The sequence below is a fragment of the Budorcas taxicolor genome, chromosome X (assembly GCF_023091745.1).
Source record: "Budorcas taxicolor isolate Tak-1 chromosome X, Takin1.1, whole genome shotgun sequence".
Lineage (NCBI taxonomy): Eukaryota > Metazoa > Chordata > Mammalia > Artiodactyla > Bovidae > Budorcas > Budorcas taxicolor.
This window is the reverse complement of record NC_068935.1, coordinates 18,211,115-18,232,215: the sequence shown is the minus strand read 5'-3', so window position 1 is coordinate 18,232,215 and position 21,101 is coordinate 18,211,115. Positions and strand designations below refer to the sequence as shown.

The following is a 21,101-nucleotide window of genomic DNA, read 5'->3' as shown; positions in this document are numbered from 1 at the left end:
TAAACAGTACTGATTGAATCTAACATTCTCATTTCACAGATAGGGAAACACTCTTCCTCTCACAGTTTTGATGAGACACCTTAATAAACACCAAAATTCTTTTCAATTTTAACATGACGGGTTTTTGATAAATTGAATTGAAGATGCAGAATTCACCTCAGTGAATGATAGCAGCATAAATTATTTATACCGTATGTTTTTAAAAACAAATTATGAAGGATCTGATATTGTTGAAGGAAAAAATTTCAAAGTCACTGATCAGAAAGTCAGTATACAGAAACTGTTGCAAATTTGTCATTGTCTCAATATTTTGTCAGGCACTGGGGAGATTAGTAGATGTCCTTCATCCTGGAAATGCCTGATAGCTAAGCACTCAAATGACTTTTCAGCTGTCCATGGTCATTTCCCACAGGGGATGGGAGGCGTTATTTTGTTAGTTTTTAAACAGCTGCCTTGATTGCATTTTCAGCAGAAGGATATTCATAAGAATACTGATATTAGATAGAAAAAATAGCCACAGAGGTAGGCTTTAATAAAAAACATAAACTTCTCAGAAGATCTGACAGGCTCTAATGGATGGATGTGTGAAGACCTGGGGGAAAAAACAAAATGGCTTTTCCAGAGGACTTCTTATTCCTGAGAAACTGAGAAATTTCAGGCTAAGTGCAGAAGAAGCAAAAGGCCTTTACATCCTTACAGATGAATGGATGTAACCAGCTGTTCTGCAAAGAAGCCTCTTTGGTAAAAATGTTTACCTGGTCTTAACATCTTCCCTCCTGGACAACCTTAAATTCCACCTAGGAACCCTTGATCTATAGCAGCCATACGTTTGGGAAAGCAGAATGGAGTTTGTTATACTTTGAAATGTCATTATCAATGTATATAAAGAATATAAGAACTTTGTATGGTCTTTAGCTCTATGTACTATTCTATGTGACATATGACCAGAAAGGACAGATTCCTTTTGATTGAATGCTAATCGAACAAAAAGTATATAATGTTCTTAAAACAGTAGCAAGAAATTTCCCTTTGCTTAAGAGACTACCTTTTTTAGGGCATCATCAAAAGTTTGTCTGTTTCACATAATAAAGTTATAGTGGTCTCTGGGTTAGTATATAAGAAACTGTGTGAAAATGCCCTGCCTCAAGGTAATTTGAAATTTTACTGCTCTTAGATTTGGCAGCAGTGTTGTAGATAGACAGGGTTTGCTATAGGCACACTTCAAGCCATAATACATTTTTTTCAGACATAATGGGTGATGATGCAGGATCTGGTTGTTAGATTTTTCTGTCTTATCTGTGTTTGTTTATCTACATCTAATCAAGGTTTCAAAGAGACTAGACAGTTTGGGAAGGGAGTCAGCTACCCCACAAGTTCTGGAACTCGGTCTGAAATGGTGTTTGCCCCTGAAAGCAGGATGGTTGTTTGCTGTCTCTCTGAAGTCGGTTCCCTTGTTCTAGTTCCTTATTGGCATGAGCTACAATTTGGGGGTGGGGGCAGGATGCTTGCCATTGATTGTCTTATTCTACACACAGCCCCAGAGTGGTGGTCCCAGTTCCAAAGAGAATGGCATACATAATCTGGTGCATGTTGGGCACGTGTAAATCAACATTTTCAGTCTCCATGGCCATGATACTGGCCTTCAATCTCCAAAGTCAGTGTTTTGGAAAGAGAAGAGATATGCCTTTCCAAAAAGCAAGGGGAAAGGAAAAAAAAACTGCATTCTCTGAAAGTTAAATTCTAACTTTTTCTTTTTTTCCTATGAAGAAGACTGTACTAATAAAACTGCCCATTTCTTTCAGGTGGGTGTACATGGCATTAGAATAGAATTCATCAATGAAAAAGGATCAAAACGCACCGCCACCTATCTACCGGAGGTTGCAAAGGAGCAAGGTCATTGCTGTACTTTATTTTATACCATCTGGTGAAGAATTTGAACAAATAAACAAAGTAAAATGCGCTGTCTGACCTTGCAGTTATATCTGATAATTGATCACTGTCAGATTATAAGAAATGATTCTTCTATCACTGCCACTGCAATGTCTGTCTGAAATTGGTGAATTACACAGAAGTTGAATCTCTGTACAGCAAAAACATAAAAAAATAAACTTTCAAAAAAGGAAAGATTTGTTAAAGTTTGGGCTTTTAGGCAATGGTTTGCTGTAAATTTGATGTGCCACTTTCCCATATTCCACTGTGCTATAGCCTTATGGCATAATAAACAAGTCTTTTGTTTGATGGTCAGCCACACACTTCATTGTCATTATCAAATGTTTCCTTAGGTGGTTGCCATTACTCATTCTGCTACTATTAAAACTGTTAAGTTTCCCGTGAAGATTAGGAGCATTGAGAATAAATGAACTATTATAGTGTTTTATTTGTTCCTCATCAACAAATGTTTTTTGACTTTACGTACATAGCACAAAGCTTTAGGAACTACCAGTGTAACCCAAAATACATTTCACTCTAGTATCTTGTCCTTTCTAGCCACTACTAAATTATAATTTCATGTTCGTTGAAATGAATATCTCTTCTTTATCTCATGGAGCTTTTCTTCTCATCAGAAAGCACGGGTAATTTGGTTTCACCATATCTGTTTAATATAAATGTGATATAGAACTGAAAAATTTAATAGTAAACCCCCAAATGAGTTATTAGTCTTTAAAGCAGCTCTCTGAAGATTTATTGGGGTTACTTTTGAAATTTTCTTAGTTCTGTAGTTCTGCTGACTCTGTAGAGCATACATGAGCTTGAGGGCCTGGGGTATGAATGTACATCCTGTGTCAGAACCCACAAAAATGCCTTTGAATGCTGCACACAGATATACATGATTGGCTCCAGAAGATACCATTAGAAATGGCAATTACCATGAGTTGGTGTGGGACTCCTATGTCCTACTGAGTTGGCACAATGAGTCTTTTCCCTCCCTTTTAAAGATATCACCGTTAGAGGAGAGTACAGTGTTTATGGTTTGTTGCTGAGACACCCCTGAGAAGTTACTGCTGGCCTCTTAGGCTCTGTGTCTTGGAATGTGGTTGAGATAAAGAAGCCGGTGTTGTGAGCCAGCAGGGATAGCTAAAATTGAAGGTGTGCCATGGTATACCTGCTTCTGTACAGGGTGAAATCTTAGCCCTTCTGTGTGCCTGTTTTTAGGACCAAAGGGGTTGACAGCAGTTGGTGACAGTGATAGCTGACCTCTACAAAGTCATTTTGTATTTAACCAAAGGTGCTTATTACATGTGCTTGACTGGTATTTTATCTGGTCTACTCTCCACAGGATGGGACCACATTCAGACCATAGACTCCTTACTGAGAAAAGGAGGATACAAAGCTCCAATTACGAATGAATTCAGGAAAACCATAAAACTGACCAGGTACAGAAAGCACTGTCTAGTGCAGGGCTGACTGATATATTTTGATGTGCATACCTGTAACCTTGTGTAATCTTTTCTCTAACTATACTTGCTGCTTTTTTCTGAAACAGAGTGAAATGAATGGCAGGGCCATTCTGAGGGTGGATACAATGGAACTCTGCTCAACAGTAAAGCCTCTATGCTGTATGAGCCCATCCTTCCCATCTTAGCTCTGTGTGATTAGTCTGGCTTTGTTAAAGCAAGCCTTCTGAGCCTTTAGACTACGTTACTGAAGAAAGTTACCTGAGTTTTTTGGTCCTCTTTTGACATGCCTTAGCAGGACCGCAGGATCCTGATAAGCAGCCCTCAAATTTGAATTTCACTTTAGAATCTTGGCAGTGACAGAAAGCTAGCTGAAAAAAACACAATTGAGCTAGACTCACAGATGCTGAATGAATTTCTGCAAGGGCTCATAGGTGTACTGACTTAAAAAAAGGAAAGTATCAAACATTTTAGGAAAATGGGTTGCTGTTTCCATTTCTTTTAATTCTCTAAAACCACACTGAATGCCTATAGTCTAAAAATGAGCTGTTCTCAGCTCTGAGGAGTTACAGTCTAGGAGAATAGAAGGGCATGTACAAAAATAATTATTAATAGAAGGCAAAATATGATGGATGGTATGAGATCATAGAGTAGGGAAAGAGGAATTCCAAGAGGGGGTTGTGAATAACAGAAAATTTCAAAGAGGAAGTAGATTGGAGGCTGAGTATAAGAATTTTACTCATTGAAGAATGAGTAGAATATTTGACAGGTGGGGAGAGTCAGGGAGGAAAGGGGTTAACTTAAAGAGAACTTTCTGAGGGGCGTCCCAAGTGGTGCAGAGGTAAAGCATCCACCTGCCAATGCGGGAGATGTATTATATGCAGGTTCGATCCCTGGGTTTGGAAGATCCCCTGGAGGAGGAAATGGCAACCTACTCTAGTGTTCTTGCTCGGATAGTCCCCTGGACAGAGGAGCCTGGCAGGGTACAGTCCATGGGGTTACAGAGTCAAGACACAACTGAAGGAGCTGAGCATCAGTGTACATAGAGAAGGAGGTCACCAGGGAGAATATGGCCCAGAAGGCAGAGAGAAAGAAGTTTAAACTCGACTGTAGGCAATAGTAGCCACTGACGGGTTTTGAACAGATGGATTTGAAATGTAAAATTAGAATTGGAAACAGGAAAATTAGGAGACATTTCTATTATCTAAGAATATGTGGCAGCAACCTAAAGAAGGTGAAATGGGAGCCTTAAGAGCTGTGGCCATGGGATGGCATGAAAGGAAGGAAAAGAAAATATTGTGGAAAAAAATAAAAGGACTTAGTCATCATTCAGGAGTAGGGAAGAAGAGCAAGTCAAGGCTTTTATCTAAATAAAAGGGACCAAGGCAGTCCCTTTGACCAAGACATGGACCACATTGAGGAGTTCCATTTATGCACTGATTCTGGATTTTAAGTGCTTCCTGGGATAACTGTATAGAAATGTCCAATAGGTCACTGAAAATGTACATGTGTAGAGCTCATGGCTAGAGGTGGTGATTTGGGATCATCTGCAAAGACGACATACTTGAAGCTGTGAGGCAAAGGTTCACTGAACTGGGACAGAGCATAGGGACAAAGGAACTGAAGGGAGAAATGTAGGAAACTCTTACAAGGCACAAGGGTAGGATGAGTGATCAGAGAGATAAGGAGCAGTCCAAGAGGTAAGGGGAGCACCAGGGGAGTCTGAAGTTACAGAACGCAAGGCACAGAGAGCTTCCAAAAGGGAGTGGTGAGAAGTATCCTAATGGAGAGGTAGAAAACACATGACTCTTCTGAGAAGTGTGGCAATGAAAAGAAAAAGGAAAAAAAAAGATGAGGAAAGAGGATTGAGATACCACAATCAAGACATGTTTTGTGTTGCTGCTGTTTTCCCTTAATGGCAAAACCTGAGACCTGTGGACAGAAGGAAAAGAATGGTAAAAGAAAACCGATGGAGGATCCCAGAAGAAATAGTCAAGTGAATGAAATGTATACATGACAGTAATAGACTGGCTTTCCTCTGTTCTTTCCTGTTAGCAAACTGGAGCCGAGAGGGCAATACAATTTCTAGAACAATTTAAACGAGGAGTGAAAGTGTTCATTGCTCAGTCGTGTCTGACTCTTTGCGACCCCATGGCCTATAGCCTACCAGGCTCCTCTGTCCATGGGATTTCCCAGGCAAGAATACTAGAGTGGGTTGCCATTTCCTTCTCCAGGGGATCTTCTCAACCAAGGGATTGAATCCAGGTCTCCTGCATTGCAAGCAGATTCTTTACCATCTGAGCCTCCAAGGAAGCCCTAAACAAGGAATAGTAGAATGTAGAGTCCTGGACTCAGACTCTGGATTCCTGGGTGGTTCTCACCTTTGCTATGTATTAGCTGTGTGGGCAAGTCACTTCTTCTCTCCAGGTCTCTGTTTCTTGATATAGAAGAATTATCTCTAAGGATCCCTTGGCTCTGACATTCACACATCACCTATTTCATGATGTTAACTTTGTCTCTTCCCTGACTTTCTTTCAGGTACCGTAGTGAAAAGATGACCTTGAGCTATGCTGAATACCTTGCTCATCGCCAGCATCATCATTTCCAAAATGGCATTGGGCATCCCCTTCCACCATACAACCATTATTCCTGACACTGAGCCGCACAACCAGTCACTGGGCCTCTCTGCAGACCTCTTCCCAGGAGACCCTACCCCTTCTTGGTCTAGCTATCTGTTTTACTGTACCATTTTATGATGATAGTTTCCGTTGCCATGGTGAAGCTTCGACATTGTCAACTAAGATCATCATGGTAACGGGTAGGAAAGTGGCATTTATTAAGAAGATCCTCCTGTTTTATTATTTTAGATCTTTTTTTTTTTTTGCAGCATATATGAATTTTGGAGTTTTCTTTCCTTATAATATTATATAGAATTTTGCTTTGCTATTTCAGTCAGGTTTGTCTTTCTGTCCTTCTTGCCTTCCTTCCTGTCTTCTTTCTTTCTTTCTTCTCTTTCTTCCTTCTTTGACTGTGGATGGAAGAAATTGTGCAGTTTTTAAGGATTTTATTTAGATTTTTCCTCCGTTTTCCTTAGTAAGATAGATAACTTTTGATAGCCATGTTTGGGAGTAATTCATATCAGATTCAGGTATTTGTATACTTTTGAATTTGTCTAAAATTCATTTTACTATAAGAGCTTAGTATATGGGTCTTTACTGCTTAAGTATGTTTTTCCCATGGTTAAAATATATGAACTTTCATTCTAGTGTAGAATATTCGAAGGTCCGTGATAGGACTTGTCACACAGAGTGAGAAATCATTTATGCCTATTGTTCTAGTTATCATAGGTAAAACTGCCTCAATCACTTTATAGAACCAACTTACAAGCGGAAACACTGTTTTAAGAAAGTGCAAGCTACCTTTGAAATATGCTACAGAAATCATTTTGAAAAGCAGCATATATCAGGAAGAGAGCAGATACAGAATTTAGTGCCTTTGAGAAGAATATAATGAAGTGGAATTAAGAAGGGTTAGAAAAAAGGCAATTTAGAGAAATATTCTTATAAAATTTTATTGTTTGTATATGTGAAACAACAGATTAGACAAATTGCTTACTCTTGAGTATTTTTTTAAGCTGAAAAAAATTATTTTGAGCAAATAACCAAAAAGAGACACATTTCTATTATATATTAATTTAAATTTGTTAGCTTTAGGTTTCAATAAGTCATGATTGGCCAGAGACAATTTTAGCTACCATTTAAAGAAATGGTAATGATAATCTAGTGAAACAAAAGTTCATACATGTCGTGATTTTAGACATGTTTATCATGGGGACAATACTGGAGTTTTAGAAATACTATAAAATCGCTTGAATCTCTTTCTGCACTACATACTTTTGACAGAAACACATTTACTATACTGAGAAGATGTTATGTTACCCCTGCATAAATAGAGTTGGCATTTAGGTATGGTATAGTTGCTAGAGCCCAGCGCATTTGCCCGTTTGTTTTCCCATTATGTATACACAGAGAACTTCCTCGTGTCAATGGGAGGTCTGTATGTATACCCCAGGAAAAATGACAGATGACTCTGGAGAAAGATTATCTTCATATTTTGGTAGTTCAGTTGAGTTCAGTCGCTCAGTCGTGTCTGACTCTTTGCGACCCCATGAATATATATAAATATATGTGTGTGTGTAAACATTTTTTTCAAACAGGAAACAAAGATTTCAAGTGATGAATATAAGTATGGTGCAGAACATAGTCTAAAACTACACGATGTCACTGAATATCAAGATGGCATAGCTTATACATGTCGTTGCTGTGACAAGTAACTGACTGCTAGTTCAGAATTTGAAAACCCTTTTCTAGTTTGTGAGGTGAATTGGCTGAATTTCTTCTGCTGGCCCTTGCAGCAAAGCCAACTGCTTTTGTTTTTGATGAGAGTTCTCAGAAGTTTTTTGGTATTCCTTCATCCACAGCATCCGTTGTTGAAATAACCATTTTCAGTTGTGATGCCTTAACTAAGAAGCCAGTTGTTAGCCTGAAATGGAACCTCGGTAGCCAGTTCCATTGAACCTAGAGATTAGTTAGAGAAAGCTCGCTGTTGGCCTTTAGAAAGGGATTTTGAGTCCTTTCATTTCTACTTGGGAGCATTTTGGAGCAGATTAGTCTTTCAGTATAAAAACAAGTGGCTACCTGATGGAAATTTTTTCTTGCCCTTATAGGGAAACTGAGCACAAGCTGAATGATATTGTCTGCTGCAAAAAAAAAAAGTAAATAAAACAAGCAAACTGAAGAGAGACAGAATAGACCAATATTGATCCATCTTATCCATCATCTCATCAGTTCAACAGGCTCCTCATCCTGGGTGAGCTCATGGTTAGAAGTTTTTTTTTTTTAAAGAAAAGATCTATTACATGCATATGTGAGTGTGTATACAATATATACATATGTGTGTATTAATGTATTTAACGGTGCTAATCAGTCTTGAGCAGGTCACGTGACTGGTCATGCGGACTCTAAAATCATATCAGATTTTTTAAAATTCTTGATATATGCAGATGTTATACAGATTTTCTTACCAGTGTAATAATGTTATACTGAAGAAATAACCATCCTGCAGGCTTCAGAGGACGAGGTCAGCAATATTTCCCACCGTGGCTTGGGGGAAAAGGATAGTTTTGTCTCCTTTTGTATTCAAATTAATGCACAGTGCATTTTTTGTGTCTAAGTAGCTGTTGACTAAATGATTTTGTAGTGTAAAAGGTGTTATACAAACTTGTAATGGTGTGCTTCAAACAAATGCTAGACCCTTTCACCTTTGTCGTATATTACAAAGCTGTTAAATATGTGGTTTGAATTAACTTTGAACATGTTGAAATATGTAGCATGTGTTTTTAACTCAGACGAAGATTCTAATTGCACAGGTTGTGTTCTAGCCAGTTGTGGTTTATTTGTTCAGAAACACAAATGTGAATTGCACTCTTATCACCAGAATATTGTATAAGTTCAGTGATCTCTAAACAGCTCAGAAGTAATACTTGAACTTCATTTGAGTAGCACAAAGTTTACATAGCCCCCCTTTTAAATGTTAATTAGTTCCATTTATGTTTTCTGTTTTTCAAATGCAACTGGGTATTTTTTTTTCCTCTTGGAAAATAGTACGTATTTTACTTTGGTATGTAGCAAAAGGCTTCCATTTCTGGAAGGGTTCTCTTGTTGTTAAACAAGGTCAGCCAGGTACCAGATTCTAAAAGAACAATTGCCCCTCCCCCTTCTCCCCTTAAGTGGCCTTCTGACTGTAGGAGAATGTGCTACTGCCCTGCCCGTCTCCCCTATCATGAGAGGCCGGTGTGATTGATGGAGGAAGTGCAAGGCTTGCTCTTTACCCACCCCACCCCCCAGGCGCTCTTAAAGTAGTTATAAGATTTTCAGTCCACTGCATACAACCCCAATGCCCAGCACACCGGAAGTTTGTATACTGGCCTCTTTTCATGTCTTCAAATGTGCAGGAAATTCAAAAACTGTCACCTGGAATAGGTCCCATCTCTTCTGTGTGTTAGATCAAACCAAAGAAGCCCCCAGCCATGCCCAAATGCTGCTCCAAAAGCCTGCCTTCCAGTCCTTACAAAAACCTTGCAGGATTAAATGTGTTAACTTTTTTATTTTTGTACAGTTTCTAAGTGATTTTTGCTAGTGATGTTAAATTGAATTAAGTTTATTTGAGGGGTGTGAGCACCTCCTCCATTGAAATAAACTGGTGACTTTCCTTTTATTTTTTAAGAGCGGAAGCCCATTGTGTGCCTCTCGATTTAAGGGTTTCTGATTACATTATTCTTAAGACCAGCATTGATCCTTTATATACAAAGATATGTTTTCCTTGTTTTTTATTACTGTTTCAGAAGAAAATAAACCTTTTATTTTGCTCTGGACCCAGTAACTGCGCTGGTACATAGACGCACTGAGAAAACAAACTTTTGTAACCACCTCTGACTGTTTTTGTATATGAAAGTTGATTACTTTTGAAATATTTGGATCTAGTTTCTAAGTTATTTTAGTGTTTTATATGTTCCCCAAAATTACTTTGAATCAGTCACCAGCATAATGAGTTCTTGGTGATGCAGTGGTAAGACTTGTAATGAGCACAGCTACCTGGAGTAGCTCTCTCGTCCTCCCTTTCTTAGTACCCTGTTTTTTGATTACAGTAAGACATCACCAATTATGTGTAACCCCTTCAAGTATAACTAGATCCTCCTTCCTTCCACATTTAATTGCTTAATAGTTTGAAGAAACTATTGGAAATGGGCATTTTATATGACATGTATGGCTTTAAAATATTATAAATGAAAAAGAAAAATGAGAAGGTTTATGTGGGTCTGTAAGGTATGGCTGTGGAAAGATATTGTAGTAGTTTTGACACTATTGTTATTACCTTTAAAATCATTTACCCAATAAAATGTTAAAACTGAATTACCATTTGTGGTTTCTTTCTTTAAGCTGCCTCACCAGAGGATTTGGGCCTCGTGGGTACTCCTTAACTAAAAGCTAACAGTTGAAGCTGCTGAAATAATATGTGTGCAGGCTCAGTCGCTTGCTCAGTCGTATCCAACTCTTTGTGACCCCATGGACTGTAACCACCAGGCTCCTCTGTCCATAGAATTTTCCAGGCAAGAATACTGGAGTAGGTTGCCATTTCCTCCTCCAGGGATCTGCCCAACTCAGGGATTGAATCTGTGTCTCTTGCGTCTCCTGCATTGGCAGGCAGATTCTTTACCACTGCTCCACCTGGGAAATAATATACTTAGGAATGGACACAGATTTCTTTCCAAACTGGCACTTGGGAAACCTCATCTGCTTACAGCTGTTCCCTACCATATGAGTTACCTATGTCATTCTTGTGCCCAGCCCTAAATCCTGGCCTACTGATATTCAGTTCAGTTCAGTCACTCAGTCGTGTCTGACTCTTTGCGACCCCATGAATCGCAGCACGCCAGGCCTCCCTGTCCATCACCAACTCCCGGAGTTCACCCAAACCCACATCCATCGAGTTGGTGATGCCATCCAGCCATCTCATCCTCTGTCGTCCCCTTTTCCTCCTGCCCCCTATCCCTCCCAGCATCAGAGTCTTTTCCAGTATGAGGTGGACAAAGTACTGGAGTTTCAGCTTTAGCATCATTCCTTCTAAAGAACACCCAGGACTGATCTCCTTTAGAATGGACTGGTTGGATATCCTTGCAGTCCAAGGGACTCTCAAGAGTCTTTCCCAACACCACAGTTCAAAAGCACCAATTCTTCGGTGCTCAGCTTTCTTCACAGTCCAACTCTCACATCCATACATGACTACTGGAAAAACCATAGCCCTTACTAGACAGATCTTTGTTGGCAAAGTAATGTCTCTGCTTTTGAATATGTTATATAGGTTGGTCATAACTTTCCTTCCAAGGAGTAAGCGTCGTTTAATTTCATGGCTGCAATCACCACCTGCAGTGATTTTGGAGCCCAAAAAAATAAAGTCTGACACTGTTTCCTCTGTTTCCCCATCTATTTCCCATGAAGTGATGGGACCAGATGCCATGATCTTCATTTTCTGAATGCTGAGCTTTAAGCCAACTTTTTCACTCTCCTCTTTCACTTTCATCAAGAGGCTCTTTAGTTCCTCTTCACTTTCTGCCATCAGGGTGGTGTCATCTGCATATCTGAGGTTATTGATATTTCTCCCGGCAGTCTTGATTCCAGCTTGTGCTTCTTCAGCCCAGCGTTTCTCATGATGTACTCTACATATAACTTAAATAAGCAGGGTGACAATATACAGCCTTGATGTACTCCTTTTCCTATTTGGAACCAGTCTTTTGTTCCATGTCCAGTTCTAACTGTTGCTTCCTGACCTGCATACAGATTTCTCAAGAGGCAGGTCAGGTGGTCTGGTATTTCCATCTCTTGAAGAAATTTCCACATCTCTTGAAGAATTTTCCACAGTTTATTGTTATCCACACAGTCAAAGGCTTTGGCATAGTCAATAAAGCAGAAATAGATGTTTTTCTGGAACTCTATTGCTTTTTGGATGATCCAGCAGATGTTGGCAATTTGATCTGTGGTTCCTCTGTCTTTTCGAAAACCAGCTTGAACATCTGGAAGTTCACGGTTCACGTATTGCTGAAGCCTGGCTTGGAAAATTTTGAGCACTACTTTACTAGCGTGTGAGATGAGTGCAATTGTGTGCCTACTGATATAGTCTAGCCTTTATTGGGCAGTCTACCCTGGCCATGGATCTGAGGCAAGCATCAGACTTGAATTCCAGTGGCAACATGGCTATACTTAAGCCTGTTCCCAATTTCTTCCAGATCAGTGTATTACTGGGTCTTCCCCTTTGGGAGCTGGTAGGGGGTAGTAGCAGTGCCATCAGGGTACATCACATATGTAAACTTATTACCAATTTTCCAGTTCCAAAGTGATATGAGATGAACCCTATTTGCCACTTGAGCCTGGGGAAAACATCTGCATATCAGGCAAGGTAACTAGTGCTACTGCCATCCAAGGGCCAGATAGGAGCCCACATCAAGCAAGGGATCTCTTGGTGTCCTATCTCTATCAGCTGTTGCCTTATCCCTTTCTCTGCAGAAAGGCCATCAAGGACATTGCTGAAATACCTCTGGCTCTTTCTAAATCATTTGCTGTCTCAGTTTCATAATGCATATTTCAGGATTAATTGCTAATGAATATATGCAGGACAATTTTCTGTTTCATTGCCCCAAAGCCCCACTCCCTGTGTGAATTTGATGACATGTGCTCATGTCAATCACAGTGGCTAAAAACAGCCATCTTGGCTCTAGAGGACTATTGTGGTTTGGAATAGTGCTCCATTAAGGCAGCCATCTGCTCAGAGGCAGTTTCATCATTCATGTTTAATGGTACACAGGATTTTTTAATGATTTAGATGATATTAATAGGTTCAGGTAGAATGAAGTAATTTAATGAGCCCACAGCATTCTTTTTTAATAGCATTAGTGGTTAACTCAGTGATCTGGACCGATTTCAACTTCAGTAACCACACTCCACCTACCTAAATTCTTCCCAGAGTTTCAGCACTTCCCCTCTTTAGACTTCATGCCCCACTGGGCACCTTTTAAATTGCTCCACTGCTTCAGAGGGCAAGTGTGACTGTGTGGAATGCGGCAGTTCCTCTCTGTTGATGGGAAATACTGTCATATCCAGGGGGTCCCATCACTGTGAGCTGGGAGGAAGTCTGCTGTGGGAAAAATCACACCTGGATTCAGAGCTGCCACTCAGGAGAGCCCAGTTAGTGAATGGCAACCATTTTCAGAGTATGGTTTCTCCCACTTTCTGCAGCTCTTAACCACATGAGCTAAGACACGTGTGGGTTTTGGTCAAGCTCTGATGGCTTCCCATCTGTCTGTCCAGGCTTTTCCCCTTCTGGAGGAATAGCTGAATGGAAGGATGCAACTGAGGCACGCCCTGGATACACTGCTTTGGCTATTACATTCAGAGGACTTCCTTGATCCCTTCAACCCATGAGACAATCCCCTGTTCCAAACCCTAAGCCTGTTGGAAGAAATCTTTTCAAGAATCAGAAAAAACTGCCTTAGGACCCAAACCAGTCTACCTCTTCATCCCAATAACTTAGTTATCACTATGATTTAAAATGACCCTTTTCTTACTATGTTCCAAGTATATGGACTATGCCTCTCAAATAGTTTCAATGGACCCACCCAGAAGGCTAGTAGAAGGCATGTGCTTTACATAAATGAACACTGACCTATGCTTGCAGATTTCCATCCTGACAGATGATCACATTAGCTCAACAGAGGCTAGCAACAGAGGTTAGCTGTAAGAGGCACTAAGACAGGAGCGCTGGGTGGTGTCTGCATTACGGGCCTCTGTGCTCACAAGTGCCCTGGTGTCCTTGAGTGCCTATTCGCTCTCTAAAAGGACACAGCCAAGTCACAAGGGGCTGGTAATGTGTTCAGCCTTCAGTCTCCCTCCATGCTGGAAGAACCTCTTTGCTTTTTAATCAGAATCTTAGCTGGCACCTCATTAAGTTACAAGTATGAGATTAAAAACAGTATTTCATTGTTTTAAAGTACAAATGTATACCAGTTACTCAGAAAGTTAATGAGAACGACGAGGCTGTTTGGGTGACTATAAAAATTTGTAATTGGGGTGACAGATGACAGAGTCTCAGCGCTCCATTGATTTCTGTATTGTTTTGGCTGTACAGCAGCAACAAGGTCTTGATTTGCAAACAGAAGAGGTAGTATTGTGTAGTTTTATGAAAGTGAGTACACATTGGCCTAAATTCTAAAACCCCAGTGCAGTCACAGCCTTCTGAACCAGGCCTGACAAGGAAGGCCTGCAAGAAGTTGGGCATCTTGCCAGAGGTTTGAACATAATATGTCAACTTGATGGTTCCTGCTGACCCACTCGTGGTCTTCAATTGCCATTCTGAATGCAACACATTATAGATGTTTTAGTTAGGTGGGTTTTTTTTTTTTTTTCAGTTTGTGTTAGTGTTTCAATATTATACATTTAAAGACACACTTTTTTTGAATCAAATGTTTATGGAAACTTCAATCAGTTCCAACAGAATGCCAGGTCCCGTGGGACAATCTGAAAACCACTGCTGCCGTCCCAACATGCCCAGTTATTTTGAGAGCCTTTGGCAAAGCGTCATTTCATCTCCTTTTCCATTTTGGCCTTTTCTTCCCAAATGTCAGGTTCAACGTGATCCATCAATATTTACTGAGTGCCTGTCCCCCCAGAGGCAGGGCACTGTGCTTGGTTACTGAATAAAGATAGTATCATTTTGTAAGACAAATTAACAGTCCACTCTGAGCTAAGAGTTGTGAGCAGCATATAAGTGTGTTCCAGCTGGCAAAAGTCATTGACTGGGGCCCAGGTGATACTGGGATGGCTTTATAGGGTTTCTCTAAATGGCTCCCACCTCACCGTGGCATTAGAGGAGAGTTGTGGCAGCCTTGTTGGGAAATGGCATTCCTTTGGCCCTCCTATGTATCAGCAGTAGAGACCACCCAGAAACCAGGCACTGTCATGGTTCCTTTTTTTTTTTCTTTTGTCATGGTTCCTTGAGTGGAGGACATGCTTTGGTCTCACAGTGAGGCTGTCTTGCTCCCTAGCAGGAGTGCCAAGGTGGCTGGGCAAGAAATTACATGACTGTATAAGAAATAGGTCTGTGTAAAAGCAGAATGGCATTTGGTGTCTCAAAGTTTTTTTTTTTTTTTACTGCAAAGCTGTCCTCTGGAAGGCATCAGAACCTTCCCATGACCAGGAGAGAGAGAACTAGGCTGTTTGCTCTATGAGGCTGCCTTGCAGCCAGAAGAAAGTTCCCAGCATGTCAACTAATGGAAAAATCCATTCATGGGGCAGGAGGAGAGATAAGATAGTGAGGGAAACCCACCCAGAGAGGGAAATCAGAGTCACTTTCTGAATCACCCGCTACACAGAAAGGGCAGGAAGGCAGTATTAAATTTGGATATTGTAAAACAGGAAACACAACTGGTACACAATAGAATGTTTAAATCACGTCTTAACTGACAGGAAGCTGCGGAGTCACAGCCATTGCCTAAACACCAGGCAGATTTGAAACTAGGAGTTGCTCTTGTCACTTTTCATCCAACTAGCATTTTCATCTCAATATTCTGGAATGATCCAAGGTTAGCATATGTGTTAATATGTGTAAATGGATTTGTGCGTCTCAGCATAGGAGACAGGGGTGGGCCAGACAGCTGGCTGGGCCAATCAGGATCCCCACTCCCACATAACCTGGCAGAGCCAGAAAGGGGGTCATGGATTGGAAAGAGTAAGAAATCCCCATCTTGTTGAAAGGACAGTACTAGTGTAACACAAACATTTCCCTAAACTTTCTTTACTTCAAACAGTCAAATGAATTCTAGGAACTCTGCATGGAGACATTGCCACCCTGCTGGCATAGGTGTCAGCAATGGCCCCTTTCCCAGAACTGTGGTCAGTGACATGGTTGTTTACCTTGCCTAGCCTATGTGGTCCATGGCACTCATGAATGATGGGGTTGAAAAGAGGAACCCCAGGTTAATCCAGTCATTCAAAAAGGCTGGGATTGCTCCTACAGGGTACATGGTCCTCCTTGGGCCCCTCCTTCCCCATTTTGGTTTGTACCACTCCAGTAGAATCTGTGGCTTTGAAGAAGGTCAAATAGAAATTGATAATGGTCAGCCCTAGGCTGGTAAAGCGCAGGCAACACATTTGCTCTTGGGAAGGTTATCCAGTGAGTCCCGCGAGCAGGGTACACAGGGCACTTGAGAGTTTACAAGAAATTTCGTTCGTTTCACCTCCTTTTATTGACTTTTTTTTAATTAAAGTAAAATCCACAAAACACAATGAGCCACTTGAAAGTGTACAGTTCAGTGGTTTGAGTGTCTTTGCAATGTTGTACAACCAGCAGCTCTCTCTGGTTTTACGATTTTTTCATCACTCCATGAAACATTCCATCTCTATTAAGAAGTCATTCCCCCTTTTCCCTTGGCCATCACCTAAGTAACCACTAATCTCTGTCTCTCTGAATTTGCTTAATCTGGACATATCATATAAATGGAGTCATTCAACATGTGACCTTTTGTCACTGACTTCTTTTACTTAGCATAATATTTTCAAAGTTCATTCAAGTTGCTGCGTGTTTCAGTACTTCATTCCTTTTGATGGCTGAATACTAGTTCATTGTATGTGTAGACCACGATTTGTTTATTTAATGTCCACTGATGGACATTTGGGCTGTTTCAATCATTTGGCATTTACAAATAATGCTGCTACAAATGTGTGTCTTAAGTTTTCTGTGTGGACACAGGTTTTCATTTCTCTTGGGTAGATACTTAAGGATAGAATTGCCAGATCATGTGGTAATTCTATGTTTAACTTTTTGAGAAACAAACTATCTTCCATAGTGACTGTACCATTTTACATTCCCACCAGTATGAAGGTTCCAGTTTCTCCACATCCTCACCAATACCTGTTATTATCTTTATGATAACCATTCTAGTGTGTATGAAGTAGTATCTCATTTGTAGTTTTGACCTGCATTTCCTTAATGACCAGTGATGTTGAACACCTCTTCATGTGCTTATTGGTCATTTGTAGTCTTCATTGGAGAAATGTCTATTTGAGTCCTTTGCCCAATTTTTAGTTGTGTTGTCTTTCTGGTAAGTTTTAAGAGTTCATTATATATTCAGGATATTAAACACTTACAGATATATGATTTGAAAATATTTTTTCCCATTCTCTAAGTTTTTTTCACATTCTTAATAAGGCCTTTAGAAGGACAAAATTTTTAAATTCTTATTAAGTCTAATTTATCTAATTTTAATTTTGTTGCTCTTGTTTTTGGTGACAAATCTAATAATCTATTGCCAAATCCTAGGTCATAAAAATTTAGCCCTGTTTTCTTCTAATAGTTTTAGCTCTTATATTTAGGTTGTTGGTCTGTGTTGAGTTAATTTTCCTACATAGTGTACTGCCATGGTTGATTTTCTTATGTTGAACCACTCTCACGTTCCTGGGGTAAATTCCACTTTGTCATGGTGTATGATCCTCTCAAAGTGTTGTTGGATTTGGTTTGCTGGTTATTTTGTGGAGGATTCTTTGTATCTATATTATAAGGATACTGGTCTGTGATTTTCTTGTGGTATCTTTGTCTTGCTTTGGTATTAGGGTAATGCTGGCCTTATAGAATGTGTTATGAAGTATTCCTTCCTCTTCTTTTTTTTTTTGAAAGAGTTTGAATAGGATTAATGTTTAAATTTTAAATGCTTGGTACAATTCACCAATGAAGTCTGGGTTTTGGTGGGGAGGTTTTGGATTACTCATTCAGTCTCTTTACTTGTAGATCTGTTCATGTTTTATATTTCTTCTTGAGTCAGTTTTGGTAATTTCCATGTTTCTAGCAACTTTTCCATTTCATCAAGACTAATTTGTTGGCATACAACTGCTTATAGTATTTTCGTATAATCCTTTTAATTTTTGTAAGGTTGGTAGTAACATCTCTGCTTTCATTTCGAATTTTAGTTGTCTTTTTTTCTTAATGAGTCTAGCTAAAGAGTTATCAATTTCATTGATTCTGTATATCCATTCTTTTTTTATATGCCAATAAAAAAAGAATGGATATATGTTTAAGCATAACTAGCTCATTTTGCTGTACTGCTGAAACATGGCATTGTAAATCATATTCTAATAAAATTAATAATAAAAATTAAAAAGCATATTGCAAGAAATATATGCAGAAATTTTAAAAATTGGGTACATTGTACTTACATTTTCATTCATCCCAAAGCATTTTCTAATTTCCTTAGTGATTTCTTCTTTTTAACTATAATTGGTTATTGTAGTGTGTTGTTTGATTTCCACATATTTGCAATATTATCAGTTTTCCTTCTGTTTTGGATTTCTAAACTTCATTCTATTTGGTCAGATAAGATACTTTCTATAATCCCAATCTTTTAAAATTTATTGATAGTTGCTTCATGGCCTAATATATGATCTGTCCTGGAGAATGTTCCATGTACACTTGAGAAGAATGCATGTTCTGCTCTTGCTGGGTAGAGTATTTTGTATATGTCTCTTAGGTCTAATTGGTTTATAGTGCTGTTGAAGTCTTCTATTCTTCACATATATATTGTCTAAATTTTACCCATTATCTAAAGTGGAATACAGTAGTTTCCACCTATTATTGGAGAACTGTTTCTGTCAAATGGACAGTTCTGTCAATTTCCCTTCATATCTTATGGAGCTCTGTTGTTTGGGGTGTATGAATATACTTGTTATATCTTCTTAATGAATTGATCCTTTTATCAATAAAAGGATAACATTGTCTCTTGTAAAAATTTTACACTTAAAATTTCTTTTGCCTGATATTTTGTAGCCACCTCCACTTTCTTTTGGTTATTATTTGCATTAAATATCTTTTTCCATCCTTTCACTTTAAATCCCTCTGGATCTAAATTGAGTCTCCTGTAGTCAGCATATAGTGGATGTCATTCAGTCACTAAGTCATGTCTGACTCTTTGTGACCCCATGGACTGCAGCATGCCAGACTCCTCTGTCTTCCACTATCTCCCAGAATTTGCTCAAATTCCTGTCCATTGAGTGGGTGATGCTTTCTAACCATCTCGTCCTCTGCAGCTCTGTTCTCCTGTTGCCCTCAATCTTTCCCGGCATCAGTCATTTCCAATGAGTTGGCTCATCAACTCATTGCCAGAACCCCCTGGACAGTATATAGTTAGATCATGTCTTTTTAAAATTCATTTTGCCAAAAGAAAAGAAAAACAATTCATTTTGCCAATATCTGTCTTTTAATTGGTGAGTTTAGCCCATTTACATTTAAAGTGATTACTGATAATGAAGAACTTTTTTCCCTGCCATTCTGCTGTTTGTTTTCTACATGTCACATCTCTTTTTCCTCAATTCCTCCAATACAGTTTTCATTTGTGTTTGATGGACTTTTTTCTAGTGTACCATGTTGATTCCCTCTTCATTTCCTTTTCTGTATCTTTTATTTTCTTAGTGGTTACCATGGGGACAGAATTAACATTCTAAATTTATATAGCAATCTAGTTTGATAAACTTTCTTTTCCTTTTAAATAGACTATAATTTCAGAGCAGTTTTAGGTTCACAGCAAAGCAGAGCAAAAAGTACACTGAACTCTCCATATATTGCCTGCCCCACCTTCTCCACCTCATACACACATAGCCTCTTCCTACTATCAATATCCCACACCACAGTGCTACATTTGTTGACTGATGAACCTATACTGATACCAGTCCAGAGTTTACATTAGGATTCACTCTTGATACTGTATATTCTGTAGGTTTTGACAAATATATCTACCATTATAGTATCATAGAGAGTAGATTCACTGTCCTAGAAATCCGGTGCTTCACATATTCATGCCTCCCCCCAACTCTTGGTAACCACTGACCTTGATCAGCCCCCTTTTAATAACTACAATAGCCAATATTTATGAAGTGCTTACTATATAAAAAGGACCATATTATACACTTTTCAAACAGCCTTATGAATTGCCCATTTTACAGAATCTAGATCAAAGAAGTTACCAGTTACCCAAAGCCACCTAGCTACAAAGTGGCAGAGCCAGGATTCAAACTGAGTTTGTCAGAGTCGAGAGACAGCTTTTTATCATTCACCCTGCTGTCTTGATGAAGATGAAGATGGTGGTGAGAATGGTGGTGGCAATCATGGCAGTAATGGTAGCAATAATGGCATCTAACATTTATGGGAGTAGTGCTTACAGTGTGCCAGGCACTGTGTCAAGTGTCTTATCTATTTAATCTTCACACCTACTCTAGGAAATAGTTATTACTATTATAACAGCAATCTCCCTCAAATGCACAGAACCTACTAAGTAGAGGCTAGCGACTATGACTGCAGACTTCATTTTGACTATCCACCATCTCTCTCTAGGTCTAAAGATGGCAAAAACATAGGATAAGTTCTTTCCCTGAAAATTGGTTGGCTTGGTTTTTGAAGTTCAAAATCCAAGGACTTAGACTTGACGTCATTAGACTCCTTCTTTTCCAAGAACACATGAGGTCTGACAGCACTGCTCTCCTATGGGCAGGGCAGATTCTGCCTTTGGCTGTCCAGCCTTAGTTATTATCTTTCTTGTCAAAGGAGGACTACCCCCAGGCTTCTAGGTACACAAGTAGGGCTCAGAAATAACCCCCTAATCGGCCTCATCAGCTTTGAAGGAGGCCTCTGCAGGAGGGGCCTAAGTAGGCCACCACTTTAACCCAGTTACATGAGGGCAGCTGTAATCCAGGCTGATCATGTCTTGCTAAGCTCTCTCAGTGGGGTGGGGGAAATGTCCAAAAACTGCTTCCTGTGCCCAATTATCCCTGGATCTCTCTGCAGACACTCCTTCCCTTTCTGGAAGAGCCTGGCCTCAAGACTACAAGGGCCAAGTTTAATTAGAGTGGCTGCCAGGACTGAGGGAAGGTTGGAGGCAACTTCCAACTGTAGTGAATGTCCATGGGTTAGGCTACCCTAGGTGCTGCCAAGGTGCTGCTTTTCCTTGAAAGGCCCACCACGTAACGCTTCTTCCACCTTGCTGGAGGGGGTGAGGAAGTCATTGTCTACCTCTGTACGGGCCAGACAACTGCTTACGTCAACCCAGGGAGTTCAGGA

At 39.7% G+C, this 21,101-nt stretch overlaps 2 protein-coding genes across 2 annotated transcripts in view; one reads left to right on the top strand and one right to left on the bottom strand.

Annotated features, from left to right (window-relative positions):
- AMMECR1 (AMMECR nuclear protein 1) overlaps nucleotides 1-6,048 on the top strand; it is a 111,129-nt gene extending 105,081 nt beyond the window's left edge. The window contains exons 4-6 of the mRNA XM_052663642.1: nucleotides 1,803-1,893; nucleotides 3,278-3,374; nucleotides 5,934-6,048. Of these exons, the coding sequence (XP_052519602.1) occupies nucleotides 1,803-1,893; nucleotides 3,278-3,374; nucleotides 5,934-6,048 (303 nt within the window). The remainder of the gene's footprint in view (nucleotides 1-1,802; nucleotides 1,894-3,277; nucleotides 3,375-5,933) is intronic.
- A 7,036-nt stretch (nucleotides 6,049-13,084) lies between these two features.
- Nucleotides 13,085-21,101, bottom strand: part of TMEM164 (transmembrane protein 164) — a 193,711-nt gene continuing 185,694 nt past the window's right edge. Inside the window, exon 8 of the mRNA XM_052663124.1 lies at nucleotides 13,085-13,139. The gene's annotated coding sequence lies outside the window, so the exon portion shown is untranslated. The remainder of the gene's footprint in view (nucleotides 13,140-21,101) is intronic.